Source organism: Aythya fuligula, chromosome 2 (assembly GCF_009819795.1).
Source record: "Aythya fuligula isolate bAytFul2 chromosome 2, bAytFul2.pri, whole genome shotgun sequence".
Classification (NCBI taxonomy): Eukaryota; Metazoa; Chordata; class Aves; order Anseriformes; family Anatidae; genus Aythya; species Aythya fuligula.
The window spans coordinates 22,576,772-22,593,363 of record NC_045560.1 but is presented as its reverse complement, the minus strand read 5'-3'; the positions used below and the strand labels follow the sequence as shown (position 1 = coordinate 22,593,363).

Genomic DNA, 16,592 nt, shown 5'->3' with positions numbered 1-16,592 from the left:
CAGGGATAAAAAGCTGTCGGACATGACTTAGCCGTCACGGGCAGGAGAGGGTGGTGCGTGTCAGGCTGTCTGCGTTGTGCAAGAGGTGGGAGGTATAATCTGATTGTAAAATAAATAAACAAACAATGTTTAACAAGGGATTTGTAGTGTGCAATAGTTATTTTTAAGTAGACTTCAGGTTTAATTCAGGTTTCAGTTCACAGCTATAAATCTAGTGTTGTACAAGCATAACAAAGGCAGAAAACACTACGAATGATTTTTGCAGTCCTTGGTAACGATACCATCTCTTATCATTCTTCCCACTGGCGCTTTAGTAATTGTGAATTGAAGAAGACCGCTGTTTCATAAACAGAATCACAAATGGCAAACTTTTGCAATACCACCCTGAAGTCTTTAGTTTTAGAAATGGGATTTTAACTATGACATTACATGAATTTGGACCTACCCAAAAGTTTTTGATCCACATGTTTTAACACCAAGGCATGCTAATGCCCTATTTAGACTGTAAAGGTGGAAGCAGGAAGATTTTTTTTTTTTGCATTGTTCTTCAATATTGTACTTACATAGGAACACATCTAGCATTGATGCTGTGAAAGCAAAGTAGGGAAAATAAATTGTTCATCTGCTGAATTGCTGGTTAATCCTGCTCTTCTGTTGTTGCTCAAAAGAAGGATTATTGTCTAAATCTCTACATTTCTAGAGCTAGAAGATTAAGGACAGAAAATGACATAATGGGGATCACATCTTCTTTGCTTTTTTTTTTTTTTTCCCATGGCCTTAGCATCAATTTAAAAACCTGCCACACAGAGAAATTTCAGCAGTGCTGTATGTTTTCACTCACTGCTTATCTGAACAGACCTTTGTTCCTTGACTTCTTTGCTTCTATGCATCATACTTCCAGTTACAGCAGTGGCACTTTCTGGTCACTTCCCTGTTGCTATATGCCATTGCTGCCAGAGTGGCTTCCACGTTGCCAGTCTCGCCATCCCTCCCCTGAGTTACTTCATTCGATCACCTTTTGCTTTGTGCAGTTACCTGTAAAGCAGCTACTTGTTGTTTAACACACACAAAAATAGCTAAGATTAATGACCTACTAAAGTAGCGTTGGTACACTAAACATCCCCGGAAAGTCATCTGTAGTGTCTTTGTAAGTCAGATGGAAGAGTCAGCTTTTATTGCCCCTTGTGACAAGTGCTTGCTGTTGCAATCTTCCACTTCCTTTTTTTCAATGTAGATTTTGTCCTTCTGTCTTAATGCCTTTCCTTTTGAATCCTTGAGCCACTGCCTGTCCCATCTTAGCAGCCTTGCCTTTATCTACAATTTCACCTTTCATGTATGTCATGGTTCTACTCTGTGGAATTCCTCACCTCTCTCTCTCACGTTAACAATTTCCTCAAAAATTTGAACAAAGGTTATGCAGCTGTGCCATATCAGAACTGACAGCTGGAAATGTAGGGAAGGTTGTATTACCCCTTTTTGTGTGTTCATCTTTGAAGCACGCACATGGGTGCAAGTCTTCCACAAGAAAATTTCTACATTCCTACATTTTTTCAAGTCTTAGTAAAGGGATGGGTAGATAGCTTTCTGGAGAACAGAGGCATATATGTATTTTTTGTCATCTGCCTTTGGATGATAACAACTACGTTAACCTTCTGTTTGTAATATAATCTGGTAAAAGTGTAGCTCAGAGTGATAATTTGCTGGGAAAAATAAGACCGATGTAGCAAAAAATTTGAGTATACTGCACAGTTTTCTCCATTAGTTCATAGTGTCTAGATTTAATGAAAGATTACCATAGTCTTAATTTTTCAAGAAGAAAGATCAGCAGTTTCCTGAGCTCAGGAGATACTGAGAAGTGGTTTCCTACAGAATTTTGTCTCATGGTTTATTCGTTTTTCTACCCCCTAATTGCAAGATCACACCATTGATTTTACCTGAAAAGGAAAAATTAAATGGATATTAGTCCACAGTCCTACAAATGCTGTAATGGATATCACTATGCCTGTTACAGATGTGCTTTCTCTCTAGTTGGACATCTTTTTTAATTATTATTTTTTTCTAAAAAGCTGAAGTACTCTGGAAAATACATATTTTTTACTTTTATTAAAGATGTGATTGAATGTGCACAAGCATGCATGTGATGTAGTAATGTGTAAGGTGGTGATACAGCTGCAGAAATAAGAAATTAACTGGATGACAGTATTTAGGATATCAAAGCATGCTGGTATCAAAGCTGCACAAGCTACATTTCTGTTGTGAAGATGAGGTCAGTAGAGAACCACATTGCCTACTTTGCCTACTGTCCTACAGCCCGCCTGCTCATTTACTATGGATTTGCAGATTTCATGCTGATGCCTTGACTTGTTAGGGCCATCGTGTTCCCAGCCAGGTGTCTCAGATGCTTGCCTGGCTGTAAGCAATCCAGTGGCTTTGATAGTGGATTCTGTACCTGCCAGCTAGGTGGATCATTTGACTCACAGGCACCATAGTCCAATTTTATTCTTATCAATGGGCTGCTGAATAGACTACATTAAATCTAAATTCAATGAATAGACAGACCACTTGGGTGTGGGATCTCTTTTTGCCTGACTTCCAGAATCTGCAGGCAACCAGTTAAACCATGGATGCATGTATAAGATGTGTCTAGTGTCTAAGTTTTACAATACCTAGATACCTGAGAAGCCTCTGTGCTGCTGGACTACCCAACAGATGTGTTCCATGCTCCTGCAGTTCATGAGTACTCATTTCATAGACTGAGTCCCATAAAAATATTTTCATTTGGGAAATATCAGAACAGCCCTGTGCTGCAAGCACTCAGTCACTCAGTGCTTCTCTGCTAAGGGCTTTATGTTCTCCACAGGGTGGGGTTGTTGGATCTGTCTCTATGTTTGTCCTAGTATTTGGTCAATGCACATGTTTTGTTATTGCGTGTGTATTCCAGGGCAGTTTGCATTTGTCCACCTGTCACAAGGTGAGGCCATAACAACAAGTAAAGCAAATGTAAAATCTCATAATGCCCTGAAAGCCTATGTCTCAAAAGTGTGGTTAAAAAGTAATGTAAAGTGTCTTTAGTATACTGCAAGACCGTATCGGTGTCCATTTTAGACTCCCCCATACAAGAAGGATATTGTCATACCAGGAAGAGTCTGACTGGGGTCCCCAAGATTGTGGCTAGAATGTGTAGGATGTACAATGGACGATGTGCAAGCAGAGGCTTAGAGAGCTGGTTTTGTCTTAGGAGAAGAGAGCTAAATGAAGATTTAATTAATACCTTCACCTACCTAATGGAAAGGTATGAAGAGGGCAGAGGCAGGCTCTACTTGGGTGTACTCTGCAAAAGGACAAACAGAAGACATGAGCTGCAGCAGGGGATTAGAGGGAAAGAAGTATCTTCACTGTGAGCATGAAACACTGGAACAAGGTTACCCAGGGAGGTTGTGAAGACTTAGAGATATCCAGAAGTCAACTAGACATGGCCCGAGCAACCTGACCTAACTTTAAAGTTAAATCAGACTTCAAAGATGGCCCTCTTTTGTCTGGGAGTTTGGACTATATGATCTTTAGAGGTCTCTTTCAACCTAAATTATTCTTTGATTTATCAGACTGCCCTTTAAGTCTTTTATACAACTATTGATATTTTTTATTGAATTTTATTTTAAGTATATTCTAAATGTAAAGAGAGTAAAAGAATATACATTCCCCCAGGGAATATTTTCTTAAAACAAAATGCAGATGTTTTTTTCTCCCATTGAGCAATTTCTTTGACAATAGATAACAAAGAATTATTCTTTCGACTGTAAATGCTCTCAAGAAGATTTTGTCTACCATTAATTGATCATATCATGTAGCTAACTTAAAATTTATAGCTAATAAAAGTTTGTTTGTTTGTTTGTTTGTTTCATGAAACTTTACAATCCAGGAAAATCTTGATTATGCAGAGGAATTCTTATATATCCTTATCTATCTTCAGTGTAATAGAGTCGAAATTAGATCTTAGGTTAAAGATCTGGGTGAAAGATAAAGACAATTTAGAACTAACCCATTATTTTTTTTATAGAATTCCTACCTTGCAAAAAAGACATTTCCCTAAGCAGACATGCCTAGATTTCACTTAAATTCAGTTTCAGCTGAATGTTTGCACAGGGAGATCACCTGCTCATGCAATAGTTCTTACATGTGTCATTTTTACTTTTTTCTGAATTACAGTGAAATCAGCTGAAGGTGTCTTGCAGACCTGTAAGACAGACTCTGCACTTTCGTTGTTATTGTTCTGTTTGTTTTGTTTTGTTTTGTTCTGGTTAAGTAGGAGTTGTTAAATAATACTTAAGGGCAAATTGCTCCATTAGGTTAGCACATACGTATCTTTTATATCCAAACTTTGGGATTGTATATGTAATCACAGCATGCATCTTTCCAGCTGGTTTAAATGGAACAAAGCTTGCAAAAAATGTCACAAATCCTTGTCCCTTTCCTTGTATCAACAGGACAATGGTGAAACTGTGTGGAATCAGCTGACTAATTTAGCTGAAAACTAAACTGCAAGGCAAGTGTTAGTTTTCAGCCTGATGAACTGCTCTTACTACTAGGCTATGTGGTTGTTAGGGTCGACAGAAAGATTGGGGTAGACAACTATGCTCTGGGAAGCTGTGAAGGGCAGGATTACCTCTGTCATTGTTACCAGGAGCAAATAAAACTGAGGGAAAACCTGTCTTTTCCCTAGGTTACTCCCTAAACCTCAGTTCCACTGTTCCTTATCCTTGCTTATCCTACAGGTTTTGCATCAGTTAGACTTGACTTGTGGCCACTGTTGCAGCAGGACCTGCTTTACTACTTCATAAGCATCCTAACTATGGTGATAGGCAGCTGGAGGTCCCTCTGGCCGGTGTGCCAGGCCTTGGTACCCTCTCCAGTTGTTTTTTTCTGTAGATTATCTGCTGTTCACCAAAACAAAGTTGTAGCTGAGTCCCAGCTCTACAGAAGGAGGAAATACAGACTCCTTTGCCTTCATTCATACAGAGATGTAAAATGTTTTAATAAATAAGAACTTTGAAGCAAAGGCAATTTCCATTTGGAATAGTGTTATAATAGTGTTGTCACCAAACTGTAGTTAATCCTGTCTCTGATAAATCTCGCCCCATTACTGACTTTTTGACAGGAATCTCGTCTTTGTTTCCGTACTTTATTAGCGTATTTCTGCTTGTGTCAATGAGTTGAGCTGGTCACAGTTTGAGGCCTGCTTTGGTACATGCATGAGCAGGGAGGAGTCTGTATGAGCAATTCATGGACATCAGTGAACTTTACAATCCCTGAATTCTTGCCTTTTTAAGAAGGGGGTGTCTATCCATCTTCCCTGGAAAATATAAAATATAGGCCAAAGATGACGTGAGGGGTCACAGTCTGCTTTATGGCCTTCTTGTCACATCTATCCATCTGTGAATTCATGCCTACAGCATGAGCTGTTCTTTTGGGTAAATGTTTGGGTAAATATTTTTTTTAACCAAATTATCCTTTCGTCCCATACGGTTGATCTAGGGATATCAGAGTTGGAAATTAAGTGGGATGATGAGGCCTACTTGTGATGCTGGGAAAGCTGTAGGTGGTGCTATGGAGCACTAACAACTACCAGCAGCTGGTGATAAAGGTAACACCTGAATGAATGAACAGCACTTTTACAGAGAAAGGTATCGAAAAATATCCAACGTTCTTATTGGAAGCCCCTCAGCATATTTGCTCTCATGCATCCATTAGTCGACTGAATATGAGCCAGCAGTGTGCTCAGGTGGCCAAGAAGACCAACAGCATCCTGGCTTGCATAAGAAACAGTGTGACCAGCAGGGCTAGGGAGGTGATCGTCCCCCTGTGCTCAGCTCTGGTGAGGCCGCACCTCGAGTACTGTGTTCAGTTTTGGGCCCCTCGCTACAAGAAGGACATCGAGGTGCTTGAGCGGGTGCAGAGAAGGGCGACGAAGCTGGTGAGGGGCTGGAGAACAAGTCCTACGAGGAGCAGCTGAGGGAGCTGGGCTTGTTCAGCCTGGAGAAAAGGAGGCTCAGGGGTGACCTTATCGCTCTTTACAGATACCTTAAAGGAGGCTGTAGCGAGGTGGGGGTTGGTCTATTCTCCCACGTGCCTGGTGACAGGACGAGGGGGAATGGGCTTAAGTTGAGCCAGGGGTGTTTTAGGTTGGATCTTAGGAAGAACTTCTTTACTGAAAGGGTTGTTAGGCATTGGAACAGGCTGCCCAGGGAAGTGGTGGAGTCACCATCCCTGGAGGTCTTTAAAAGACGTTTAGATGTAGAGCTTAGGGATATGGTTTAGTGGAGGACTGTTAGCGTTAGGTCAGAGGTTGGACTCAATGATCTTGAGGTCTCTTCCAACCTAGAAATTCTGTGATTCTGTGATTCTGTGATCCTATTTGTGGGTGGATAGTGCAACAGCAGTGCCTGAAGGAAGGAAGATGAGATACTTGTAAGCTGTCACTATCTAACTGAGCTTAGCCCAGCAACCAAGAAAGGTGTGCTTAGTTAACTCTACTGGCAGCCAGCTGCAGGTGGCAATTGCTATGCTGCCCAGTCAATATTTATTTTTTATTTGTTGTGTGGTTGTTCATGCACTATATGCTGACATTAGGAGAGAATTCATTTTCTTAAGTCATTACAGCTAGTATTCAAGTCACGCACACAGATTTTTATTATTTATTATTATTATTATTATTGTTATTGTTATTGTTATTGTTATTGTTATTGTTATTGTTATTGTTATTATTTTAACTTTCCTCTTCCACGTCATACTTCTGCTTCCAATTCCTATTGAAATTGCTGTACTTCCACTTTATTTGTTGTGCCAGAGTTGCTGAACTACTGAAGCAAAAGGTTCAGGGTGAATTGAGGCTGCACTAATGTTATGGCTCTTCCTGTCATCCTGTGTGGTCTTCAAATACATTTGGTTTGTTTTACTTCTGTCTATGCAAGGACTTGCTTTTGTCCTGGTTTTGCATTCATTTGGTAGTTGGCATCCAGTCCTGGTTGGTGCTTTCCTTGCCAAACGCATATTTGTCGTCCCGATTATAGATATTGCTAATTATGTATCTTTTCTCCCCCATCAACAAATTATCATGGGATATCAGTTTTTCATCTGTCATTTTTCCTTGATAAACCACATGATGCATGTCTGTCCTTAGGCTGCGATAAATACAAACTATTATAAATCAATTTAATCCTTTTTTTTTTTTGGTGAACTAAATCCCAATCTCTTCACTATTTCGTTTGGCCAGAACGGTCTCCCCGTGACATTTCCTAACGATTTGTGATGAGATTGCGTATTTACTCCATGCACTGGTGGAATTGCTACCTTCTGGGGTGTTCAGTCTCTTCATTTTCTATAAGAGCTCAGCTTTTTATGTCTGGAAGGGGTATCTTAGCAGAGACTTTGTATGGTACTACTCCTGGGCATCTGTTGCAAGCCTCTCCCTGTAACTTTAGTTGCTTTATATGTTTACTGTACATTAGCCTAATGCCTTACTTTTTTATGTATTCAGATCAGGTCTGCCCTTTTCACACTTCGGTTATCTCTGTCGATCACTTAGTTCATTCACTTAGGCCTTGACATTTCTTTAATTGCCCTCAGTTGTTCAGGGTCCAGTTGAACTCCCTCAGAGCTCAGCAGATGCCTGGCATAGTTGTTTATAGGTTTCTTCTGCTTCAGTTACTTTCTGTCCATCCTAAAATATTGTCTTCAATACTTTTAGGAGTTGCTGGATTCGTGACAGTTGATTGTCTTTCTCATGCAATCTCCTGCTGCTGCTGCTGCTGTAAACTTCAACTTTAGGCTTGGAAGTTCTCTATTCCCCCATTGTCATTTTCTTGTGCATTTGTAGAAAATAGTATGTTCTCTCTCATAAGCTCTCTACTAGCTATGTCTTGCACCTGATCCGGTGGTATAAGCAGAAGTTCGAGTGAGAGTATTTAGTACTCTGGCGGCATTCATCTGTCCCAGTCTCCCCAGGAGATCCTACCAATGCATCTCTAAAGTCTTCCATTCTGCAAATTTTACTTTTCACTCCACATTTCATCCACAAGACTCATATTTTATTCTATATAATTCTCAGAGGCCATTCTTAAGAGTAAAAACAAGTTGAGGTGCATGATACTTTTTATTTCATTAAGAAATAAAAGTCTGTCTCAAGACTCCTGGAGAGGAGGCTTCCTATGGCTCTCCTTCAGCTAGAATGAGAACTGCTTAACTGCACGTCTCTCCAGGTATACTTTTAAAAGAGAAATATTTAAGTTTATCCTTTGAAACAGAGTGACAAGGAAGTGATGTATAGTTGCAGTAAAGGTGCTAAAAACAGTAAAGATTTGTTAAAGTAATAAATTATATATTAAAAAAAATAATAATTGGCAAATGATGGTTGACAGTTGAGAAAGCAAATGAAATAGTTCACAGTGTATGTTATACAATGTATTTCACATTGGGCAATATTAATAACCAGCATTTAATAAGCAACATACATGACAGTTCTTCAACTGAGAAACAATGCTTCTTTGTTTCTTCAGAGACCTGTATGTGTTCACTTTACTTTTCAAAATGGGTCACATTAAATTACTATTTGTGAATTGCAACTGCCCCAGCAGTGTTCTTATTCTTAGACACAGATTACATTGATTGGTTTCCAGAGTTATAACTACTGCATAAAAAATTACTCTTGCTTGCATTGCCATTTCTGGTAGAGTCACACTTAATGGTCATCTTGTAAGTGCTTTACCCACCTATAATCTTCCTGAGTTACTATTAGGTCCACTTGTTTTACTACTGTGGTCCAAAGAGACTGAAAATTGCCATAAAGCAGCAGCTAAGAAATCCTTAAGGAGAAGGAACTTCTGGACTGGTACTGAGTTGGCAAATTTTGTTCTGTAAAGCCCTCTTTTATCTTCATCCCTGGAAATGGGAAAAATAATTCTGGTTGTGACTGACATCTCTTGAAACTGCTTAATTTGTAAAAACATTAATTTTCATTTGAAAAACAACAACAACAACAACAAAAAACTAATTCTTTGGTACCAAGAAAAGAAATTTAGAAGGCAAGCAAAAACAACCAGTACATACTGGTACATATGTACCATTACATACATCGCTAGTACTACAAATGCAGTTGTTTGTGGGGTTTTTTAGGTTGCTGATAGCATCTGATCCCCAGCAGCACAATGTACTAGATGATACGAAGTCATCACATGGTGACCATGATGTGTTGTTCATGTGCCACTTCTTTCAAGACTGCAGAAATTTTAACTGGCCTATTGAACAAATGCAGTGCTTTATTGAAATCAGGCACTGGTCTTCTACATTTACATTTTCAGCCCCCTACAAAACTGTCCAGCAGTGGTGTGAGTGCTGTTATTCCGAACAGGGTTCTTCTAAATCGCTGGGTTTTCTTCTTTCCTTTATAAAGGCTTTTTCTTCAGTTAGGCTTTGGGCCTCCGCTCTTAAAACTTCTCCAGCTTCTGTGCTGTCACTGGCATGCTGACATGTGCTGCTTACAGCACTGGGGTTGACGCGGAGCACCCTTCTGCAATTGCTTTACGTCACACCTAACACATGGTGCTCCAGTCTCCTTTGGGGACTCGTGTATTTCAGTCCCTGCCTTTTTTCTGGTACCTAGACTCCTCCCCTTAAACCTGAAAAAATACTTAAAGCAAGCACCTGTGCCACCCGGGTGCATATCCCTTCCTCACTTGCAAGACGGGCTTTGCCCTGTATCTGCTAAGACGTAACAGTTCTGGGTCTTGCTTCTTGTTACGCAGCACTGACAAGTGGATCAACCTTTAGGCTGTCGTTTCCTGGCACTTGTGTCCTTCGTAATTATTCAGGTATTTTGCATCTAAAGTAAGCTGGATGGTGATAAAATCTGCATGAGTGGCAAGTGTGAAAGGCTCTCAGTGACTGGCGATATATCTTTAAATAGCTTAAGGACTTTGAAAAAATGTGCTTCTTTCTCATGCCTGAAATTTTTGTGTCATCTTTAGAATCAGTTTGAGATTTTTCTTAATTTTCCATCAAGTTAAAAAGTTTCCAAAATGTTTGAGTGTGTGTCTTTTTGTGGAAAAAGTGACTGTGTAACTGGGAGTAATGGTCCTGACACTAAATGAACCTACCCAAGGAATTACATCTTCCGCAGTGCTGGTTCCACCATCCCTCACTAATTTCAAAGCTCACAGGCTTTTGCCTATTGACTTTTGCTCCAAGTTTGTTCATCTTGCTTTTCTTGCAGTTCCTTTGATGTGATTCTTAACAGATGCTGACACACTTCCCAGTTTAAACACACCTGAGATTTAAGAAAACTTCAGCCACAGCAACATCACAGTAGATTTTCTTCTCTGTTGGTTGCATTAAGATGGGTATGAATTGCTACCTATTCTGATCCAGTTGCATTTCTCACACTTTTTGTGCAGGTAGAAAGGGCTGCATGTAGATATGTACGTGTATTTATGAATAATCTGCCCTTGCATATACTGAACTATGTTCACAGGGAGAAATAATACCTGCAAGGATTTTCAGCACCTTTGAAATGTATTTTGTTATTTTTTCTGCTTATTTTTATCTAGTAAATACTAGTTCTCCAGTTTTTTTCACAGGAACACGTGATTTTATTTTAATGGTTGCAGGTTTTTTTTTATTATTCTGTTTCTCTATTGCTTCCAAGTAATTTACTTTTACTAGGTTTTTGTGTTGTTCGTGGTGGTTTTTTGACAGAACACAGCCTGGTACATGGTAAGTAGTAGGTTGTCACCTGAGTGCTCATGTCAGCAAATCTAATCAGCAATGAAGGAAAGGAAAGGAAAGGAAAGGAAAGGAAAGGAAAGGAAAGGAAAGGAAAGGAAAGGAAAGGAAAGGAAAGGAAAGGAAAGGAAAGGAAAGGAAAGGAAAGGAAAGGAAAGGAAAGGAAAGGAAAGGAAAGGAAAGGAAAGGAAAGGAAAGGAAAGGTTGAGAATCCCTTTTCTGATAGTGAAGACAGTGTCTGGTGCTAATGACAATGCAGTTGGCATATTTGATACTATTTTTCTTCTCAGTATGAAGGGAGAAGTAGTTATAAGCCTTGCTTCAGCTGTCACTTCTGTCTGTCAGGCAACAAAAGCACTAAAGCTGCTGTGATAAAACTGAACGTGGTTCTGGTACCTACACCATCTCAAAAAGGATACAACAAAATCAGACGCCAGAGAAGGGTAAGGATCATGGTCATGAGTATGGAAGCACTGCCATACGAAGAAAACCCAAGTAAACCAAGCCTTTTCATTCAAGAAAAATAACTGACAAAAGAACTGGAACATGACAGAAGATCTCAAATATACTTAGAAGCAAATGCTGAGAGATGCACCATTCACTTTCTTTACTACTCTGAGGGCATCAAACTCAGTTGTAGGAGTCCTGTTCAATACAGAAAAGTAGCTCCTTACTCATGCAGAGGGTAGTAGTAGATCATTGCAAGAGGATGTTGTGGATGTTAACCACACCTAAGGGGAGAGTGGATAAATGCATGGAAGAGAAATTCATAGATGTTTCCCATATATGAAGAAACTGCATCCAGCTATTCCCTGGACATCCATTTTTACTGCTGTCAGAGACAGAATACCGAACCAGGTGGTCTTTATGTTTTCTACCTCTTCTGTTTGGGTATGCTCTTAAAGCCCGTGTTTTTAAAGGGTCACCTTGAAAACCCAGATTGATATCTTTTGCTGCTTGTTCTTTGTCATCAGTGACTCAAATAGAAGAAAATATTGCAAAAGATGTTGCCCAATGCTATTCCATCACCATTTATAAAAGCAGAACCTGGTTTCCACAGTCGCATGAAGATTATCTCATAACTGTTTGTCTATTGCCATAGCACAAGCAGTTCTAATGACAGAAAATATTAACCCATTGTTTTAAATCTTACTTCATTCATTTTAATTTTCCTGTACCTGAAGAGTCTTGTTCTAGAGTAATATGATGTTTTCTTGTTTCGTTTGTTGTTGTTGTTGTTTTGTTTGTTTTGTTTGTTTGTTTTTCTCCTAGGAATGAATAAGTTGATCTCCCGTCCACACAAAAGGCCAAATGCTCTCTGTAGGCTGATTTGCTTTCCCTGGTCTGGAGGTAAATGTTCGTTCTTTGATCGATGGTGCGAACTCTTCAGCAGCACAATTGAAGGTTGGTCATTTGTGTAGTTAAAGACTTTAAGAAAGCTGGGGTCTCTGAAATACACAGTTGCAGAATATAATGCTCTTGACAGCTGTGCAGTCTTTCTCCAGTGGATATTATATTCAGAAAGGAAGTCTACTAGGATTCCACATTTCCATTGGGATGCTGGGTGTACTAAGCTTCTGTACCACTTTGGATCAAAGTATATTTAATTAAGTTAAAAAGCGACATCCTCAGAGATAAATTTCACAGGACTATAGTATGCTTGTCTGCCTTGGAAACTGCTGGTTTGATTCAAGAAAGGGCAATGCAGTAAAAATATGCTACTGCATATTCCAAACACATCAGCAGTGCCTTATATCCTTATGTAAGAACAGTGAAGTCATAAGAATTGTTTTTTAATGTTGAGAGGCTGCACAGAATGAAATTCAGTTTATCAAGCATTTTTGTGTGGATAGAAATACTTCTAACAACATTACTAAGAAGATAGCCTAGGAATGACTGCAGAGCCAGAGGAATAAAGTCAGGGAGCAGCACGCTCCTTCAGATGCTTTAATTGTGCTGAAATAAAGTAAAAAAGACATGAACATTTTTGTACTACTGTCTGTGGTATTATGTGGTGGCTTATTCTGTCTCTTGTAAAATACGTTTCACCTGTTATGTCCATGCTAGTTTAGCAGTGTGTTCAATGTCAAGGAAATCTCAGAAAATCACCATTTTTACTGATCTATTGGTTACTTATTTTCTCTAAACTCTGAGAGGAAAAACTCCTGATTTTGAAAGGGGTGTAAAAAGATAAGATATGCCTTTTTGTATAGCTATTAAATCCCATCAGTTTATACAATTCTGCATTTTACTGTGTGCAGCACTGAAGAGCCTTCAAAGAGGAAAATGGGAACTGTATGATCCTAATACAGTTTGTTAACATTCTAATGTTGCCCTTAAAATGATATTTTTTACACAACCCTCAGAGTTGGTTTTATTGAAATCGTTATTTTTATTAATGCCTACAGCAATAAAATTGTTTCAAAACCTCAGCTGAGATCATGACCTTGTTATCATTTTAAGTGGATTTCTGACTTAAGGCATTTATAAATTTGATCAGTGGGAGAGGCAACACTTTTCAGTTAAGGAACGAAACCTGATCTGTCTTGAATCACAGGATTAAAATATAGCAGTAGCAATAGCAAATACACTGTATCAACTACAAAAAGGATTAATTTAAATAATCTGTATACTCTGCAGAATAGATTAGAAAATTTAGTAAAAATGATGTTACTGTTTTTTCTTGAAATGACTGTAATTCTTTTCCCTCCCTTCCTCCATCTCTTCTGTAGTGTCTGTTATAAGGCTTGCTGGAAGAGAATGTCGTGATAAGGAGCCTTTTCCAGAAGACATGGCAGAAGTAGTTAATGAAATTACAAGTACTTTGTTAAAAGATCTGCAAGAAAAACCATTTGCATTTTTTGGTCACAGGTAAAGATGTATACGTTTTAGATACCCTGGTGAAGGAACTGTAGGAGTAGATAGTGACTTGTCTTTGTTTGCAAAAACCCTAGGCAGATACACTTCTGCAAAGGTCTTTTGTCAAGCCATGCTAAACCATGCTGCTAATCTCAAAGACTCTGGTTATTTATATTTTGATTACTTCAGGCACAATGTCTTCTAAAAATGGCAGTGCTGTGATTTATTTTTACACTGATAAATTATAATTGTTTATTGGTAATATTTGTGTCAGTGCTTACTCTAAAGTGAGCATATAGGGTGAACAAATGTGTAGATTTTGAAGATCACTTAGTCCCAAGTATTCAAAATAACTGTCCTTGCTGGGATTCAGGAAACTACTAGAACAAATGGGGGCAAAAAAGGTCTCATTTGTAAAATTAGTCTGTGTTGGAAGGTACTTTTTGTGAGTTAGCTAAATCACTATATGTCATTTATATAGAACCATAAAATCCACTAGAGTTACAGTTTCAATAAATGCTCAAGGTAGCCAGTTAGCACTAAAATTCAAATTATATTCACGCTTTCCAGTTTTTACTTAATTTTTATTATGTTGTTTTAACTTCTCTTTTTGCTGCAGTTTTGGATCTTATGTTAGTTATGCAGTTGCAGTACACTTGAAAGAGGAGTATGGACTAGAGCCGGTCCATCTGTTTTTCTCAGGGGCATATGGCCTACATGTAAGTTATAAATTCATTAACAACAACAACAAAACAAAACAAAAAACAGTGTATTAGATGGCATGAGTAAAACACTTGTGAATTTCACATTGCAGAGTATTTACTGTGGCTATCCTTAGCCTAGGGAGAATAGTCTCCTTGAGCTAATGCTATTTTTTCTGAATGCTATTATTTACTCTGGTCTTTGGCTTAAAAAAGCAATGAAAACAAAACATAAAGTGACACTTCCTGCTCTGTAACATATGAAACAACTGTCTTACTCTAGCATTTTATAAATCTCCTGCACCAGCCCTCGGTACATTTGACCAGGTATTTCTTTCCCTCCTCATTCTCTGTTGCCTTTGTAATCTGTTCTCAGTTCCCTCTGCTTCTGAGTTTCTGGTGATTCTGTTAGTCTTTCTCAGTAAAACAAATGAGCTGGCTTTTTCCTAGCCCTCTTGTCCTCAGTCATCATTTGCTCTTTCCATTCTTCTGTTCATGGTGTTTCTTACCAATGTTGTTCATTGAGCTAGTACTTCATGGAAGACATTATGATTCCTGAAAATTTCCCTAATCTGTGGGTCTCTTCAGTCCTACATTAGTTGGCATTGTCTCTACTGCAAGGTTTTTCTTTCCATTATATGTTTTATTAATTTTCTTTCAATAGTGAGATTCAAACTTTGGACAAAAACACATTAAATGTGTCTGGAAGTCTCAAAACAGTGTTTGTCTCAGTTATAATCAGTTAAAAACCAGTCTACTAACCCTACCCTATACCTGCAAATGTTAAGCTAATCAGCCATTGTGTATTGGTAATAGAGAATCTTCATACTTTTTTTACTAAAGCAATTATTAGTGAAAATATCATTTAATGTGGTGTATGTTAGGGTGTATTATTCAGTATTATTTAATATGGTGTATATTTTATATGTCACCCAATCGTTTTGTCTGACAGAGTGAATATTTTTTTCTGATGACCAAATTCCGTGAAATAGAAGATAGTTGCATGCTTGAATATTTAGACATGTTAGGAGGAACTCCTCCTGAGTTTCTGGAAAATGAACAAATCAACAAACATTTGTTATGTATTTTAAAAGAAGATCAGAAAGTTCTTCACACATATCCGTAAGTTTTATAATTTTGAATTACATTTATATTTTAAAGCTGTACTTATGTCTGGTCACTTCAGGTTTTCTTTTTTCTGTCTCTGAAATTTGTTCTAGATTTTGAATTAGATTAGTTATATAAAATAAATAAATAAATAAACAGTAAACATAGTTTCCTCCTTTATGTGTTTTTCTATTTATATTTTAGTGTTCATACCACTTCTGTCTCCAGTGGATCTTATACAACAGCTTATGTAGCTGAGTGGTTAAGGTTTCTCATCCTGGCAAAGAGAAGGACCCATTTTGGCCCTTGCAACCTGACATTGCTAAGGGTCTGAAACATCAGAACTTGGATATAAGCAGACAACATAATTGTTTATTATCAGTGAGAATTTTTAATGCAGGTTGAATTTCTTTTTTTTTTCCTAACTGCTAGGTCATATTTTCTTGAAAACTTGAGACATAAGTGCAGTAAGGTAAGGAGCTAAGACTCTTACAGATACAGAAAGTCCTTTTCCTGATGTTCTGTGCAATTTAATCTATAGTATGTCTGTTATGTTATAAATTTTCTGTTGTGTTTTTGAGTAGAAAGAAAAAGCTTTTTTATATGTGGAGGCAAAACCCAAACATAGTTATCCTATGGAAAATTGTATAACATTTTTGTGTTCACAGTTGGCGTGATATAAGAAAGAAATACTTGTCTTGTGATGTCACCTGCTTTAACGGGTCTGATGAAAAAGAACATGGTTCAGAAGGTACTTTACTTAAATGGCTTTCCTCTTATACTTAGGCATTTTCTTGATAAAACAAATCATTAAATGAATGGAGTTCTTCTGAATCTTTTACCACCTTCTTAAATGAAACAGAAATATACAGAAATGCGGAGAAAAACAGTTGATATGTGATTTAAAATAATTAAATAATAAATTTGAAATACTTATGTAAAATGACCACAATAGTTTACATTTCTTTTATATTTTAAATCTTTTTCAGCCTGGCTTGCAGTAACCAGTGGAGATACTTCCGTTCACAGTCTTCCTGGAAATCACTTTTATCTACTGGAGCCTTCTAATGAAACTTTCTTGATAAAATACATAACTAAATGTATAGAAAATTCTGACATATGAGTATTTCCCTCCATTTTAATAATAGAAGG

At 38.0% G+C, this 16,592-nt stretch overlaps 1 protein-coding gene across 1 annotated transcript; it reads left to right on the top strand.

Annotated features, from left to right (window-relative positions):
• The first annotated feature begins 12,047 nt into the window (after positions 1-12,047).
• Positions 12,048-16,563, top strand: OLAH (oleoyl-ACP hydrolase). Its single transcript, XM_032181492.1, has 6 exons — positions 12,048-12,177; positions 13,506-13,644; positions 14,252-14,351; positions 15,286-15,455; positions 16,109-16,191; positions 16,430-16,563. Exons 1-6 carry the CDS (start codon positions 12,048-12,050, stop codon positions 16,561-16,563), a joined length of 756 nt encoding a protein of 251 aa, XP_032037383.1.
• The last annotated feature ends 29 nt before the right edge of the window (positions 16,564-16,592 follow it).

Bases quoted from the DNA above. Each gene is read 5' to 3' on its own strand.
- OLAH (XM_032181492.1), top strand. From the start codon at position 12,048: ATGAATAAGTTGATCTCCCGTCCACACAAAAGGCCAAATGCTCTCTGT. The intron at 12,178-13,505 runs GTTGGTCATTTG...TCTCTTCTGTAG, and splicing joins CTTCAGCAGCACAATTGAAG to TGTCTGTTATAAGGCTTGCT. The intron at 16,192-16,429 runs GTACTTTACTTA...AATCTTTTTCAG, and splicing joins AAAAGAACATGGTTCAGAAG to CCTGGCTTGCAGTAACCAGT.